The sequence below is a fragment of the Pleurodeles waltl genome, chromosome 1_2 (assembly GCF_031143425.1).
Source record: "Pleurodeles waltl isolate 20211129_DDA chromosome 1_2, aPleWal1.hap1.20221129, whole genome shotgun sequence".
NCBI lineage: Eukaryota > Metazoa > Chordata > Amphibia > Caudata > Salamandridae > Pleurodeles > Pleurodeles waltl.
Window position 1 is genome coordinate 599778169 of NC_090437.1, and position 18319 is coordinate 599796487.

At 41.5% G+C, this 18319-nt stretch overlaps 1 protein-coding gene across 3 annotated transcripts in view; it reads right to left on the bottom strand.

Annotated features, from left to right (window-relative positions):
• Positions 1–16876, bottom strand: part of PLK4 (polo like kinase 4) — a 107731-nt gene extending 90855 nt beyond the window's left edge. Inside the window, exons 1-6 of one of the 3 annotated variants that reach the window (XM_069242322.1) lie at positions 16628–16876; positions 15352–15447; positions 10521–10616; positions 10307–10421; positions 7126–8152; positions 742–833 (exon numbers count right to left, since the gene is read on the bottom strand). In XM_069242322.1, coding sequence (XP_069098423.1) covers positions 742–833; positions 7126–8152; positions 10307–10421; positions 10521–10616; positions 15352–15447; positions 16628–16657 — 1456 coding nt within the window. In that variant the 5' untranslated portion in view covers positions 16658–16876. Of the gene's footprint in view, positions 1–741; positions 834–7125; positions 8153–10306; positions 10422–10520; positions 10617–15114; positions 15189–15351; positions 15448–15683; positions 15803–16627 lie in introns of those variants that run through there. The other 2 variants (XM_069242316.1, XM_069242327.1) reach the window with 2 other exon arrangements.
• Between the last annotated feature and the right edge of the window lie 1443 nt (positions 16877–18319).

Genomic DNA, 18319 nt, shown 5'->3' on the forward strand with positions numbered 1-18319 from the left:
GGTGCACCACTTTCAATACTTGTCAATGAGAGGTTAAAGGCCTGTTTGACACCAGCTAACAGAACCCCCCCAAACAGGCAAATTTACCCGCTCAAATTTAGCTGCTGCAGGAAGGCCTATGACTGTGGTCGTATGTTAGCTAAGTATTTCTGAGATTACACTTTGATCATGAGAGGCCTTAGACAAAGAAGGCAACACCCATCTCCTCTGGCACAAAACTAAATGCAAGGGCAGGGCAGAACATTCCATGATCCACAGGGTGCCAACATATTTCTAAAAAATATATATATATTGATCGTTTCTGTACTCTACAATGAACTCAAATTTAGGTGGACACTGTCTACATTAACCCTATGATAGCAAGGTAGGTACCAGGACTAACTGCCTATGCAGCAACAAGTTAAATAACAGGACAGCTGGTAGTTATGGAGTTTGTGGCAGACACTTAAACTTAGACAAAGTTAGCTGCAAGAAGTGAAGATAACAGTGGTTACTGTCAACTGCTATTTTCCCAGAAGAAGAAGAGCGAGGGAAAAAAAAAAAATAGAGAACCCACTCTAGGAGAAGAAATGCCATCATGTTCACATGGATGATCTTAAATTATGTTATTTCCGAATGAACGTTAACATTTTTGACTTTAATAAAGAAGGTCATGTGGTTATGCTAATCAATGCATTTAAAAACTCAACTGAGTCAAACTGTTGATACAAGACACTCATGAAAACAAAAGAAAATACATACCATTTGCTTGTATGTTTCCAATCCACTGTTGTATTGTATCCGGTTTTGACTGCATTGGGGCAGCACTTTTTTTTGGACAGGGCAAATTGGAGCTAAAAGGTAAAGTGCAATATAAACTCCTTTGAAATATACCAAAATGCAATATGCGTGTAAAATTCCGGATAAATCATCGGAAGAAAATAGTTCTTAAGTCAGGCTATTACATGCAGAAAACAGTAAAACTAAACCTGTAGTCTTTAATTAGTAAATAAAAATAAAAGGATAATCAAATTTCTAAGCTTTATTAAAACCTGTATCTTTGTAAATTATTATTTTTAAACAAGTTCAGTCATAATTGTAGAGGTGCGTGAAACAGCCACCAATTTCATGTCGGCAGCCACAACTACAGACTGCAAGGATCTCCCACCAAAGGGCTTCTACTAACTCCATACAGGGAGAAAAAGCAACAAGGCAAATCAGGATTTTTGAACATGTTGGCAAACTGGCATTGAAAGGAGGCCAAATATCAATTACTTTAAAAGTACATACCTTGTCTGCTTTACAAGATATCAGGTTTGACTACAAGTTTCTCTCTTGTATGCGATGTTCCAGTCTGCAAACTACTGCAACCATAGATAACGATTTCAAGCAGTATTTTGAGTGAAAAACACCATTATGCCAGGTAGTGATTAAGACTTCAAGCTCCCGGTTTAATGCCGTAAATAGTCCCTAGAGAACGACATGTATGATACATGGCCATAGCTCTGGCGCATGGTAATTAATGCCTTCAGCTTCATCCCTTCAGCTGCAATTAAGAAATAATTCACGATAGGGAAATTACTTGTTTTTAAGGCCCGCAGCATAATTGGTGTTAAATCACAGCTCTTGCTGAAACACTAGACAGGGCACGGATCCAGGACAGTCGCCATGAGAGTAATTAAGAAAGAAGGCACATGTCATAACTAGTAGTATGGAACTCGATTCGTCTGCCACCTCCCTAATGGATACCACATTCACTCGAGCAATTATTTAGGTTAAAAAAAAAAAATTATCAGCCAAACACAAATTATTTAATTTAACTATTTTGTTTTGGAAGCGGTGGGTTACAGAAAAATCACAAGTAACATCTCTGTGCATAATTTACGTTTAGAAGACACACCACTGTAATTGATCCAACAGCTACTGAGCCCTTATATTGATAATCTAATGGCATAGGCCATCATTTGTAGTCAAGGTGATTATAACAAAACAAAAAAAACAAAAAAACAAAAAAAAAAAAAAAGTGCTCACAGCTGCAGTCCTTGTTAATGCAGCCATCATTAAAAAGTGAATGCATCCTGTGGAATATCACACATCTTTTACAGGGAGTGCAGAATTATTAGGCAAATGAGTATTTTGACCACATCATCCTCTTTATGCATGTTGTCTTACTCCAAGCTGTATAGGCTCGAAAGCCTACTACCAATTAAGCATATTAGGTGATGTGCATCTCTGTAATGAGAAGGGGTGTGGTCTAATGACATCAACACCCTATATCAGGTGTGCATAATTATTAGGCAACTTCCTTTCCTTTGGCAAAATGGGTCAAAAGAAGGACTTGACAGGCTCAGAAAAGTCAAAAATAGTGAGATATCTTGCAGAGGGATGCAGCACTCTTAAAATTGCAAAGCTTCTGAAGCGTGATCATCGAACAATCAAGCGTTTCATTCAAAATAGTCAACAGGGTCGCAAGAAGCGTGTGGAAAAACCAAGGCGCAAAATAACTGCCCATGAACTGAGAAAAGTCAAGCGTGCAGCTGCCACGATGCCACTTGCCACCAGTTTGGCCATATTTCAGAGCTGCAACATCACTGGAGTGCCCAAAAGCACAAGGTGTGCAATACTCAGAGACATGGCCAAGGTAAGAAAGGCTGAAAGACGACCACCACTGAACAAGACACACAAGCTGAAACGTCAAGACTGGGTCAAGAAATATCTCAAGACTGATTTTTCTAAGGTTTTATGGACTGATGAAATGAGAGTGAGTCTTGATGGGCCAGATGGATGGGCCCGTGGCTGGATTGGTAAAGGGCAGAGAGCTCCAGTCCGACTCAGACGCCAGCAAGGTGGAGGTGGAGTACTGGTTTGGGCTGGTATCATCAAAGATGAGCATGTGGGGCCTTTTCGGGTTGAGGATGGAGTCAAGCTCAACTCCCAGTCCTACTGCCAGTTCCTGGAAGACACCTTCTTCAAGCAGTGGTACAGGAAGAAGTCTGCATCCTTCAAGAAAAACATGATTTTCATGCAGGGCAATGCTCAATCACACGCATCCAAGTACTCCACAGCGTGGCTGGCAAGAAAGGGTATAAAAGAAGGAAATCTAATGACATGGCCTCCTTGTTCACCTGATCTGAACCCCATTGAGAACCTGTGGTCCATCATCAAATGTGAGATTTACAAGGAGGGAAAACAGTACACCTCTCTGAACAGTGTCTGGGAGGCTGTGGTTGCTGCTGCACGCATTGTTGATGGTGAACAGATCAAAACACTGACAGAATCCATGGATGGCAGGCTTTTGAGTGTCCTTGCAAAGAAAGGTGGCTATATTGGTCACTGATTTGTTTTTGTTTTGTTTTTGAATGTCAGAAATGTATATTTGTGAATGTTGAGATGTTATATTGGTTTCACTGGTAATAATAAATAATTGAAATGGGTATATATTTTTTTTTTTGTTAAGTTGCCTAATAATTATGCACAGTAATAGTCACCTGCACACACAGATATCCCCCTAACATAGCTAAAACTAAAAACAAACTAAAAACTACTTCCAAAAATATTCAGCTTTGATATTAATGAGTTTTTTGGGTTCATTGAGAACATGGTTGTTGTTCAATAATAAAATTAATCCTCAAAAATACAACTTGCCTAATAATTCTGCACTCCCTGTAGAAGTAATTTCTACGGTGCTTTAAGATCGATAGTTCTAGCTTTAGTGATGAGTTGTAAGCCGACGAAGTGCTGAACGACATATTACCTTACAAGTGGGCATTTTACAATAAAAGTTCACATGCCCACCTGTTCTGTCAGTGTCCTAATTAGCCGAGAAAACGTCATCAGGTGCTTCAATGGAGGCTCTATGGTTTCGACAGTCGGGAACCATTTTTTGTGTTATTCTATAGTGGATGGATATTTCCTCCTTTTTAATATTTCACATTCTTAACGTGCTGCAAATTCTGGGAGCAGCATCAAAGTATGTAGGTCAAGCAGTGCAATCAGATGAGCTATGCACAGTCATACAGGAGGTGGGATGAAACTGATTTACTTCGAAAAGTGCAGAATTTCAGGGTCTTTAATCCCAATGTAAGAGGGAAGAAGCGGGCCAGGGGAAAGATCTGCGATGTAGGATGGCAGGCAGTAAATACAATAGATTGCCACTGAGTTTGGTGAACGCTTCCTTTGGATACCACATGATTTTAACGGCATCGGAATAAGGTGGCCACCCTAAATTACTGTCATCACGGACAGTTTCCAGTCCTCCCTCTACAAATCACTATGGTAGTCTAATTAGTTCAATGGAAGCAAATCAAGACTCCCTTTACCAGAACGCATCAGAGTAACACTACTTCGTAGTAAAGTAGATCGTTTATAAAGTAGATCGTTTATATTTACTATGCAAATTGTTAATGCTCCTTGAAGAGATGGCTCTGCAGCTACATTATCACCTGCAGCAGGGTTGGAGAATTCCGAATGTTGGTGTGATTATTGGGGGCAAAAATAAGGAAAGCCTGTGGTCCGTGATTGGTCTTCTTTGCCACGGTGTTTCGAAACTCATTGTATGCTGGAGGTGTTTTGCTTTTTGTAAAGGTCGAAAAGTGGTCCGGGGGGGGGGGGGGGGGGAGGGGAGCTCTTCTATAGGCCTTGTACACAATATGGCTGGCCTGAGGGTGATGCAGGTGGATGGAGGGTTGGAGGGGAAAGCAATGTACTTCTTCAAGTGTTGGGGCAATGTGGTCGAAATTCAAGATGAGACATACTTCAGTATGAAGGATGCCTTCTAAAGGTGCCCAAAGTGGTGTCTTTGAGGACTTTAACAAAGTCTCATGGTAAGAGTAGACCAAGGTTTGCATCGCTGTTCTCAAGTTGCTTGCAGGTAGAAAGTGTTTTACTTTCTGAAACCAATCTTTCTATAATGAGACCAACTACTAATCTGTGGTCTCATGCCATCCGGGAATATTAAGAGACTACATGAGACAAGATTCCAAAAGTCATCAATCCACACAGCATTACCAGTAGTGCCACCACAGTACATTAGGTAGGTTTACAAAGTCATGCAAGAAGATTTCTAAATATGAAAAGTAATCACAAAGAAATAACAGCTACAATATGAATTGCTCTCTGGCACCAAGGAAATATAATTTGCATGCCTTGTTCAAATCAACTTTAACTGTATATTTTGGGGATTCAAGAATGGTGTCCCCAAACATTAGCTTGTCATCTTCGGGAAAAAAGCCACATTTAAACTATCAAACTTTTTTTGGCCTGGCCTACCAGGCAGCTTTTGGCCGTCTGTATGAGAAAGTGTATTGTGGACCATACCAAAATGTTATACTGGGTTTAGAGTCTGCTAATTGCTTACAAGTCTTTAGCTTTACCATCACTCTTGTTTGATCGCTTGCCTTCCACTTCTTATAATGCCTTACCCTAGAAGTATGGCTCTTCACTGTCCATTTAATTAGATGACCTTTGTGCTTCCACTGCTCACATACAGAGAATTACTTTTTCTTATAGCACTCAGAAAGCCTGTTTTCTATTCTTCTCCCTTATGTGCTGTCCCATCCCAACCTCAACATGTCCACCTCTACCATGTGACCTGTGTTGCTTCCTAACCCCAAACTTTTTTCCTTTCCCCAGCCCTTCCTCCCTTTTCTGTTTTGGCCTTCCACATGCCAAGGCACAGTCATTCCCTCGGCTCCCACTCACTCCTCCTTGCTTTTTCCTACCCGTATGCAAAAACAATGGTCACTAAAATATCCATGCCAGGGATAAACATCATGCCAACAAAGACGGAAAGAGAGAGTTTAAGTGGAGGTGTATACCTAACCTTTCAACCGGTCTGGGTGTCTGACATCCTGTGAAAACCTAGTTGTACAATGACAAACTGAGCAAAGCACCTAATCAATGCGCTACTTACTGGTGGAAGGTGAGCTGCTGCTGGCTCAAAAGGTACCTGTTGGAGATTCCAGGACAGACTAAATATGTAACTAGGCTGCATTCCACCCTGATGTTTTGATGACTCTACTGCAATCCTAGCAAGATCCACTGACTGCCAACAACACACTAGGAACCATGCACACATCCTCTGAATCCAAGAACCACTTGCACAACACAGGGCTTTGGCTCGTACCAGCCTTTCCTAATTTCAGTTATCCGTCAATCCAATGATTATACAGGACCATAGAGACAAACTAAGGTTTTAAATTACTTTCATTTCTTGGGCTACATCAAAATCAACAGAGCCAGCTGAACCAACCATTTTCTTGCCTACTGGGAACAATTCTCTTTTGCCATGGGTGGCTGGCACCTATGCAAGACGCATGGATTTCTTGTCCAGCTCCGATGAGATGTCAACTCACCTGGCTTCTGCATCCAGTAAAAGGATGATGGATCCACAGACTAGCATGAACACTCTTTTATAGTACTCCAAACTGTCAAACCACCAAAATCTTCCCTAGCGGAGGGTACATAATGTGGAATCTATGAATGATTAGTCTGAGGGAAAGCCCTGAACGTATGCAAGATACAAGTGAATGAGTTCTATCCTGCTCACTCCTCTACGTGGAAAAACTCCCAGACAACATACTCTGCCCCGAGAATGACACTCCCACCAACAAATCTTGAAGGTCCCGGGTTGCAACTTATTGAAAAAGTCATAAAAGCTCCAGGAGGCGACCAATCGGACAAGAGTTCTGCAAAATGAATTTTTTGGTATAAAAACACGTCAAGTTACAGAACCAGACTTCACCACACGTCTTATTGCCAGATGATCAAGGGCAACTTCGTTTATTTTAAGGACAGATTTTAAACCCATCTATCAAGAATTTTGCTGGATCCCTGCATGATATTCCTGCCTGAACTACTACACAGAAAGCCCAAGTGCTGAAAGTACACTCCTTGCCCATGGGCATTTCGGATGAGAGTTCAGGGCATTTAATCCCACCTTAGGGGTGGATTTCCTGCATCCCACATTGGTTCCAGCAGTTTCACCATGTCATCACAGTGATTCCCTTCCCCTGCACTTCTGCCATGCTGCCAACAGCTGCTTTAAAGAGTAGTGGGCAGCTCCCAAGGTCCCCCAGGGCCTACATTCTTAATAGATGGTACAATATATTCAATAAGTTTTTATGTTCCCAAAATAATTATACTTACTGTGCATTTTCTTTAACAGGTGGTGAGGTATGCCTACCCAACGAGCCATAGCCACTTGAAGCATTGTCTTTAAATATGTGAGGAACATCTCCATAGCTGTGAGCAGGTGAGGCACTGCCTACATGTCCAGTACCTGTAGGTCGACTAGAGGACCTGCTAAGGATTTCAACAGAATGCCATCGCTCTACAGTCGCAGGCATTCCCTGAGGTTGGCTTTGCGAGCTGCCAGACCGGTCAGAAGAGTGTGCCCTCCGAAGGTAGCGGGAGCGAGGTCTTTCTTCTGTGATTTGTGCTTTCCTTCCTCTGCCTGAACAGTCACTTTCATCCCGCCGATAGGCAGTTCTGTGGTCAAACGAGCTGCCTTCATCCACAGATGAACTTGTGAGTTTTCGATCATTGAACACATTTATTTTGTTTGGGAGAGGCGGACCAGCCAAAATGTTATTATCCTGCATACGTCCACTTTTGCTGGCAGACGAGGAGCTGGTAAAGGCAGTTGATATGGTTGCATGTCCACTGTCCATGGAATCTTCCACAGATTCTTTGCTTCTCGACAACGAGCATTTAGTCATAAAAGGATGATCCAACACAGAGGAAAGGCTAAGGCGATCTGCTGGGTTTTTCCGCAACAACCGGCAAATTAGGTCCCGAGACTCCTTTGAAAGAAAACTTGGAAGTTCATAGTCTGCAAGGACCACTTTATTTAATGTGTTCTTAACAGTGTCCGTGTCAAAAGGAGGCCGGCCTACCAAGAAAGTGTACAACATACACCCCAACGACCACACATCAGATTCCAATCCATGTGCGCTCCGAGTAGCAATCTCAGGAGAAATATAATTTGGAGTCCCACACATAGTGAAATGCTTTTCTGTAGGCATTTTCAACTGAGCCGCAAGGCCAAAATCAGCAATTTTTATATTCATGTTGCTGGACAGCAGAAGGTTGGAAAGGGTAAGATCTCGATGCAGTATGCCATGTGAATGCAGGTACAACATTCCTGTTACAATCTGATGCATAAAGTGCTGAGCTGGTAAAATAAAAAAAACATTTATTATTTTCAAAAACAGGAGCGAATATCATGCAAGATAAAATAGCATCAATACAGTTATGCAACCATGAACAGATGCGAAAAACCTTTGATTACAAATAATAGAAAAGAAAACTAACAAACACCTCTGTTTGTTGGTGTAAATTTGGTTTCAAAGAAAATGTATCAGAAAAGGTTCTAATAAACAGAGCAGTGTCAACAAAAAAACTTCTAAACTGTGCGACACAAAAATAAAAAATGCAATACTGAAGGGTTACTTTAGCAATGCGTGCACCACAACTGCTGCCATACTGTCAAGGGGTACTAAACCTCCTCACGCACCCTCAGCAATTAAGCTGCCTAAGCTATGTCGGCTTCCCCCACCCTAATCACGCACCGAGCAGTTCAAAGCTACCATCGAGGAAGACTAAAGTGAACTTTTTTCCAAACGATCCTGCCCGATCACAGACTTAGTCATCTTTGCTGAGATTCAAGTTGTTCACAACCTGACTCTAATTTGTAACAGCAGAAGTGTTTTTGTCACGTCAGTCCATTTCTAAGCTTTAAATAAAGATTAGATAAATGTCTGTTTAGCTTGACTCCACAAAAATAGATACTCCTCACAAATTAACTAAAGCACGAAAGAATGGGATAAGTGAGAACCTAAGGGTCAAGTGGGTGAGTTATTGCTCAGCGAAGATAAACATGCTTATGATGTGTGCGTTGGTTGTAAGAGTGACAACTGTAAGTCAGCCATTTTCTGCTCTTTTGACATCTTGAGATTTAATGACCAAAGGCCACACCCTGTGCCAACGAGGTCCCAGGGCATAGGAGTGGGCGCAAAGGGTGGATGAAGGCTAAATCCTGCATACTGTGGCTAGAGGCAATGACCTAAGTGTAAATGCTAAAGATTCAGGGCACACGTTTGAGTGCAATGGGTGCTGGCATTACAGGCTAGGAAGGAAAAAAAATGGTGAGCTGAAAGGGCACACTAACCACCTACAAGGCACAGCCATTCGGGAGCACAGTAACAGGGAACATGAATGAAAATCAAAGATGCTACTGTATGTATAAATGGATCCACTGAAGTTGCATTTAGGTTAAGGGTTCTAAGCACAGAAGCTCAGGTTCTGCACCAAGAGTCTGGATTGCCTAGCCAAAGGACATGCCTAACGGACAGAGGGCAAAGGTGAAACTATGGCTTTAGTTAAAACGTCGTTGAACACTGGTCTCTGCCAAAAAGCTGTGCCCAATAGACTGCACAAAGGGCTTCTGGTCACTTCTGAAGGCTCCATCTAGTGGGCTTTAGGAGAGGCACCTTAAGGGCAGACACTGCATTGAGATCCCACAGGGAATAGTTGAAGGACATGTCCGGTGGGCCATGGAAATAGAGTTTTGGATGCAAAACTTAAGAGGAGGATCTGGCTGAAATACTGTCCAGTGATTAATACTCCAAGAATACACACTCTGGCAAGGGTTTGTTACATAGGGTCTAAAGAGGGTCTTGCATTAGCGCCTCATCTTACATAGCACAAGGTCAGTTCATTAACTTTAAAAAAAAAAAAAAAAAAATACTTCGACAAGACCACAGACTGAGCACAATAAACGTGGGGAGCAGTATGCTTGAATTGCTTTAGTAATGCCATAAGTGTTAATGTGGATGTGATATCACCAGTTACGTCACAAGCAAACAGATGAGGACTGAGTATGAGGTGGCGAGTGTTACAAACCTCACCAAAACTGGAGAATTGTAGGTTCTGGAATGCAAAAATAGCTTTCTTGCAACTAAAATGTTATCCAGAGCACTGAACTTAAGACTTTCCTGCAACCGATATACAGATCTTCATAAACCACATAAAAACTATTTAAAAAAAAGCTGACTGTTTCTCCAGCACCAGACCCCAATATGGTTGATTCTATAAGTCATGGTCGGTGAAGAATAAATCACTGGTGAATTAGTACAGCGCACAAATTGAAAAGCAGAATGAAGAGTACCATTTGTATTCTTTTGAACTTGAGCCCTGTGCTTCAACTCACAAAGGCACCTGGCTAGAGAGCAACAGCTAGTTATAAATACTTACTGAATTGATTTTAGTGCGAAGTGTGTACCGAAACAGCAAAACGTAATAGTCACACAAAGAAAGTTTGACTCACCTTCTTCTTCTGCTAATGGTTTCTTCCGACTCTTTAAAAACCTACTCATTTCTCCATTATGACACATCTCTAAAATCAAGTACACATAATTGCTGTCTTCAAAGTAGTTGTAAAGCTGAAGGAGACAAATAATATCTTGTAAATAAACTGAACAATAAGAAGATATAGAAACTGAACAGTATGTTTTTCCACCAGGTTCAAATAAAACCCTTACCTCCAGTACTGAGGGATGTTTTAGTTGACAGTGTATTTCCACTTCATTTCGTACTCGTTGCACCATTCCAACTTTCTTCATGGCACTTTTATCAATCTGAGCGGGTGAAATATTGTATTATACAAATCAAAAATAAAGTCTTGAATGAACTGTCAAAAACTATCAAATAAGTAGTGTCTTTTGCAGAAAGGCACAACTGTACATACAACACCTGTGTAGTTTCAAGCAGATTTTTGCCTGCATCATAAACCTTTTGCTTACTCTACCCCTTGGACAGTGATGTTTAGGGCTTATGAAAAGAGACTAGTGCTCCCCATATTTTAAAAGCAGCTGCCCGATCCATCAGTACTATGCAATTGTAGGCCTATTTATCTACTGCTCTTTCCCAGTAAAGAGCTGGAAAAGTAAGTCAAGTATATACTCTATAGTTTCCTGAAAGAATACAACTTACTAGATGGGGTCCAGTTCAGGTTTCGCCCTAGCCATGAAAAGGATTAAGCCTTGGTTACTGTACTGGATGATCTATGTATGGCGGCAGACGAGGGTCATCAGTTAGTTTGGGTACTACTTGACGTATATGCCGTGTTAGACACTGTCAATCATGATGTGCTACTTCCCAGGCTGTCAGAAATAGGAGTAAAAGGAAAGTTCTACAACGGCTGGCTTCTTTCTAGGAAAGTAGAAAACAGGCAGTTAATGTGCCTCCCTTTCGCTCTGCTATGTGCAGGTAAACAGGGAGGGCCCTATGGCTCATCACCAAGCCCAGCGTTATTTAAAGTATATTTAAAGCCACTAGCTAAGCTTATTGGATTGCCGTCAGACTAATTCAAAAGTTTTATGCCATACACTCAACTAATCCTCATTTTGGATTGCATTGTACATTCTCCAATGGCAGCTTTCCATGAATGCATGCAAAATGTCTCGCAGTGGCGTAGAGCCAACTTCCTTAAGTTTAGGGAGAGAAGACTGAGGTAATACATTGTCTTTGAGGGTCTCTTTTGAAACCTTTGAGGAAAAAAAAAAAAAAAAAAATACACTTTGGCCACTGGAGGGAAGATCATTTTACAGTTTCCGACTTTCATAATCTGGGAGTTTATATAGAGGATGATCGCTCTCCACTCATGTTAATCTCTCCTCCACTTATTTTGGGTTAATAAGGGTACTCCATAAAAATTCTACCTCTGCTGCTAAAGCATCGCTACCTGCTTGTGGTGCAATGTATTATCGTATGCAGGCTTTACTATGGCAACGTCCTATTTTCAGGTGGATCTAGATATCTTGTACAATGTCTCCTTTGCATTTAAGCAGTGGATGCAAAACTGGCTCTATCCCAGTCACCCTTTTCCTCTACGTAATCGCCTCTGAATTCTTCACCAGCTCCCCGTATTTAAGCATATAAAGTTTAAAGCACTGTGTCACGCTGGCCAATTTCTGCTTCAACATAAGCTGGAATGCTATCTTCCTACTTGATCATTACACTCTGCAAATGCAAATTTGTTCAAAGTTCTTACATTTAGGAAAGCATATCTTGGTGGTAGGTAATTTCATACTATATTCGTTCTATTAGCAATCTCTATGCCTTTAAGAAAGCCTGGAAGACCTGGCTCTATAATCTCCGACGTTCTTACATGTCTGGATCGGTCTATGTTTAGTTTAGCGCCAGGGTGGCTTTTTACGTAACAGTTTTGCGCTCTACAAAAAATAATAAAAAGTATCTCAAGCCTTCTTGATTAGTAGCAATGCAATAAAATACCATTTGTTTTCCAAAACACTCGAGTTCTGCTATAAATAGAGTAACAGCTTCCAAGTTGCATGTCCTGTCAAACACCACAAACTGCAGACCTTGTCAATCTAAAACTCATTTTTTACAAACACACTAAGAATAAAGTGGCTTCTAGTATAATAGCGGTACACAAACTGACACTGTGTAGAAGACGCTGTCTACATTTGTTTATACTACTACTTTAATTTCATGAAGCAAGAAACAAGCATAAATAATACTGCTACATATAAAGTACAGTTTTAGAGCCAGGGGTGCAAAAGACTGCTGTGGCTTCAAATTTATGCTCAGAGTGAAGTTATACATGGCAATCCCTGGACATACTCACACCAAGCACTCACTCAATCTGCTCCCAGCCCTAAGTTTTCTGTGGCTAGATACATTTGGCATTAAGTTTACAATGAAAACCTGTAAATGTTTTTGCAAGAAACCACTTTAACTATGTAATGCCTGATATGGAGAATGATACTTGGAATTAAATCTGACTCCGTCACTCTGCCTTAAATTCCTGAGGATGAGACTTTTATGGTTTACCCTATGGCAATTTATGCGGCCCTAGGATTTGCAGAGCACAAAACTTAATAAATGCAGATTTTGTGGATAAGAATAAGAACTTTTGCTTCACATTCATTGTCCCAGTCTCCTACTTAAGGAGTTTGTGTTTTATCTTAGGCCAAATTATCGTCATTAAATCGGATCAACAATATTAAGGTTAATTTAGTTTCTTGTAAATATACCACAGTCTCTATTTCTATGACCCAAAATGTGTTTGCAATTCAAATAGCACCAGTGCCAAAGAATGCAGAGCAAAGGAGAAAATAAGAATAGTAATGCCACTCCAAACCTATCTGTAGAGGGAAACTTTAGAACAGTTTAACTATACTTCTCACTCAGAATCCTAGATGTCACAGCAACTTCTGAACGTACACCCAGACACAGTGGAATGATAAGCATTTAGTCAGGACGTTGCAGAAGCAGCTCAAGCACTGATATGTCAATTCATGACACCGCAAACTATGCATTTTGCAACTTCTAAACCTTCGAGGCGCAAACTCAATCAAGATTCATCTCCTGATGTTCCTGGGCCAAATCTGCCAGCAAAATTCTTAGCCAGTCCCTTGGAGTTGGTATTTTTTAGCAATGACCACTGACACTGTCCCAGCTGGACACGTTTTCACTAGGCTTGGGATTGTCTAGAAAGCTAACCTCCCTTGTGTGTCGAGTAGCTGCTACCCACACTGCTCCCTGTCTGACCCTCGGCAAGAGTGCATCAATACAATTACGAATTTCTTCTTCGACAGAGTACCACTGCTAGTCATAGTTTTACTAACAACACAGCAATCATTTAAAGTTGCTTAATCTGTGCATGCTATCTGTCTTAAACAAAGCCAGGCAGAATTTCTGAAAATCACCCAATTTTCACTGCTATCATTCTCATTTTCAGCTACAGGTTTGCAACCAAACCTATTCTTTATTACCCGAGGCAGGAATTTAGCTGACCTAACTATAAGAGCATATTTTTCGCCATCAAATGCAAGAAGTAGACGTAGCCCAACTACATTGTTCTGTACTTCCCCCATCCCATTTTCTTCAGATGAAGATGTTTCAATTTACATAATGTCAGGAGATCCACCAAAACAAAGCACCACTTTTGCTTCGCATCAAGCTGTTCTCTAAACTAATTTAATTGTTATGGCTCCTTCGTTTAACTTCCATGTCAAAAGACAAAACTATTGGATAATACTAGGCTTGTGCCCGCCATAAAATACTTAAAGGACCAGAACGGTGACACTGACAACCACAATCAACTCTGTTCATGTGCCAAGTGACTCTTTTTCTGAACAGATTATCATGCTACTCTAGTTCAGTGGCGACCCTATATCGCAATGTATCGTTTTTCCCCATTAAAAATTACTTTCAAGTTAGTAGGACTGAATTTTATTGCACGATTTAAAAAATGTAGGTTGAACTCTAAATGTAAACTCGGTAATCAGCACGGAAAACGTAAATAAGAAAAACACGGACAAAAGGTTCTCATAAAAATAGCGTTTACAGTTATATTTACAGAAAATGCAATACTCAACGCTCAATTAATGCAAAATAGGCTACAACGTTTTCTATTCACTACATAAACCTAACACTATGCAAAAGAAATTGATGCACAATCTCAGCAAATTTATAAAATGAATGCTAAATTGCTCTTTTTAAGTTAAGAGTAGCTTGAGTTAAGAGCACGGAGGATTTCTATCAGGTAAACCAGCACCCAAGCCCTTCTTCTGCTATCACTGCTACCAGCAGGGAAAAAAACGAAAAGAAATCACAGAGGCTGTCTCACGTATTCCTAATGGAACTTTCTTATGCACCAAGGTATAGAGGGGGGATAAGAAAAAAAAATAAGAAAATCAAATCACCCGTGATATAGGGAAAAATAAAGATACTTATCAGTTCAAATGAGATATTCACAAATGGATTGCAAAACAACAGTGATTCTGTTGAGATCTTAAGTTTATGTGCTTATCCGTCACTGAGGGCCATTGGTCCACATTTTTTAGCACTAGAAGTACCATGCAGGATGTGATTTTTAAAATCACGCCAACAGCGTATTCAGATGACAAGTCCTGTATCCCACCACCGAAATTATAAGACTATAAACGTGAGCTGGAGTGATCTAATTGGGGAAAGGTGTGTTTCGTATAGTGTTTGCAGCTCGATCTGTAGCTTCAGAATACTATTAGTAACCTGTGTTATTATGGCACAACTCAACCGTACTCGTGTTGACCAGAGATGGGAAAGATGGTTCTTCAAGTTACATACCTATGACCCAGAGGTTGCTTTCATATATCTGCAGCAGGTACATATTCGAATGAGATATTCTGCCTTCAGCTGTCTAGATCAAATACACTTAGTTACCTTAGATCACTCTTATCATGAAAATGTCAGAGAAAGTAAAAGCAAGTGTACACACATATATATATATATATATATACCTACCTTCAGGAGAGGCTTAAGAGGCATAAAAAATGAACTTGCATTTGAGGTTGCAATGCTTACCATTTTGATGGCAACTTCCAAGCCAGTGTTAATGGACTTGGCTCTGTACACGCAGGCGAAGGAACCCTTGCCGAGTAGATTCAAAACCTTGAAATCCTTCAAAACAAAACATTAAGACGGGTCATTTTTCAAGAGCTCGAACTGCAGCATTAAGACAAGCACTAAACAAGTTTCGTGGTGTGCAGTAAGAAGGCGTACTACTGGAAGCGAGACGTGCCATGGGCGAGGGCAAAACTATAGGCGACTAATGCTTAACTGAAGGTGCAAAGCTAGAAGTGAAGTGTGTGCAAGGAATCATAGGCTGTGCTGTGGTCAGGAAAGGTCAACTGCACCTCTATGCTGTTCTCGGAGGATAGCCTGGCAGGGCTCCCCACAGCCCCGCAATCGTGGCTGGGGTGCTGCAGAAGGTAGTCCAGCACTCGTTCCCTCATGATGTCGCCGACAGACTGCCGAAGCCGCGGCTCTGTGCAGGGTGAACCCCAGGGGCTGGGGATTGGGGGGGGTCGGCTCCCGGTGCCATTCCCGCTCCTGCACCGGCGTCCCCAGTCTCCCAGCAACACAACAGCTCCTGAGGGGCGGGATCACCCCAGCTGTCACCATCAGTGCGCCGGGATCCCTGCCGCGCATCTTACCGCTTACAGGACAGACACACCCTCAAAACAGTGCGCAGTGTACCGTTGCTGTCACAGAGAGCAGGTGTCAAAATATGCAACTGAGAACTTGTAAACATTTAAAAAGCCATGGTCCGCAGACCGACACTTGACAGTTCTGAACTACAAAATTAATATTTTAAATGACGACTTACACTAAGGTTATACTCAACTGGTGGAGGGGGGGAATTGGGCAACAAGTAGAGCAGATTGACTCTATTCCATAAGATGTAGAGTCGCAACATTTGAGGTAGCCATGCTCTGTATGTTAATGTTATGTTAGGCTCAGTGTCACCGGGACACCGCGTTTTCATTCCTGGACTTTATTTTTACGTAAAAGTGCCTTTTGGGAGTTGTAGATCTTTGTTCACTTTAATTGGACCAACATACCCGCTGACAAAGATATGTAAATGTCAAAGTAAAGGAATAGAAAAGTGGTATCCGGGTAACACGGAGCCATCTAGACACCCACCCTTCGTGTGCAGTCTGAGTATTCGGGGCACTGTTTCCTGAGCCTGTAGTAGGCTCTTACTAGCAAGTGTTAAATGTGATGAGCAGAAGAGACGCTGGGTTTATTATGGGGCAGTGGGGTTTCAGGGTAGTGACTATGGGCCCCAGTATCGTACCTCCCGCTTGTCTCCAATTGCGCTTGCCATCCTTTCCCTTGGGGGCCGCGTCCCCCCTCGGGTCACTGTAAGGCGGTTTCCATAATACTTTCGTCTTCTCTCGACTTGGCCGGGCCTCCGGGCGCATCGTTCCCGAGCTCAAGAGCGGGCCCCGCGGCACAGGGCCGCAGGGCACCGCCTCTTCCTGCCGGTTTGGCTACCGCGGGCTGGGTCCCGCCGCAGCACCATTTTCGAAAAATTCCGCCAGTTGAAAAAAAAATGCGACCGTCGCTTCCACGATGACGTTGCATACGGCAGCCCCCACTACGCATGCGCTGAACGACAGCCGGAAGAAACACAACAAACGGTAGACTTAGGAGGAATGTCACGAAATACTTGGGAACAGGAAACACAACAATATATCAAAGCCCATTGAGCGCCTCGTGATAAAGCCTGCTGCTCTATCACGTTCAATTCCAAAACATGAAAATGTTATGAACAAAATACAATGAAAGTATGCATGCGTAGAATATTCGATCCACTTACCCGTTTCACGTAGTCTATAGAAATGCTTCATTCTATTTACGAGGATCTTTTTATTTATTCCCCGTTTCATATTGGCGTTTCACGTATAAATGAGCGCGCGGAAATAGAATTCGAAAAAGTCCGACCGATTTGCAAATCAAAACAAGTCTTAAGGCGAGGGGGTTGTTCTTATAATCCTCCATTTATGTTTTTGCACAGTTATACAGCAGGAACTCGACACAATTACACAATTCAGCGCTTTACATGATCTCCAGTTACATTACACAAGGACATATTAGTTCTAAGTTAAGAGAGGGCTGGGACATCTCGAAAGCTGTTTATGTTTAACGCTCTTGGCAGTTCCCCCTTAGAGCATGGTGTTGGAAGCCAACATATAGCTGTATTAGCTCGTCTGTCCTTATTTAGCTTTTTATCTTTAATCTATAAGGGGGACACGTTAGAGGTTCGATGGACCTTTTGACCTCGCTTAGAGGAAATCCCACCACAAGACTTTTCCAGTACCAATCAATAACAATAGCAATCAATAGTATCAATAATCTTTGGAGTCAGTAATTCCCCACACCATGACCCCTTTGGCCATGAATAACCACACCTTTATGTCAAAGTTAGAATGTTTATTTCCCTTTATTAACAATGCTAATATCACGTTCATTAGTCTCAAAATCAGAAGATAAACATACAGAAACCACACTGGTTGACCAAATCTTCTAAAGAATCTCAATTTGATCAATACATGGATCACTACACATTCTAGAGTTACAGTATAAATCAATAGCAAGAATAACTACGCAATAGAAATAGCATACATTTAAATTCAGCAAAGAAACTTCATCTACTGTTGTTAACAATTAGCAACCTTCTTCTGTGAGTCTGCTAGCTAACCTGATTAGAATCACATGTTTGGGTTTCATGCAAAACAATTTACTCAACACAAATTTGGAAAAACCTCTAACTATGGCTGTATCAAAATTAGTGGTTAGTACCTAGGATCAAAAGACAAATTCCATAAAACAATAACATTTGGTTAATACCTCTCCTCAGTATGGATCAGCAAGCTGCGACTGTCTTCGACAATTGGACATCAGGTTGGTCAGCATCAGCATCGGACCATGAAAGGAAATGGTTCAGAACAGGGGCTCTAAACTACCGGAACCATTGGTGAAGCAT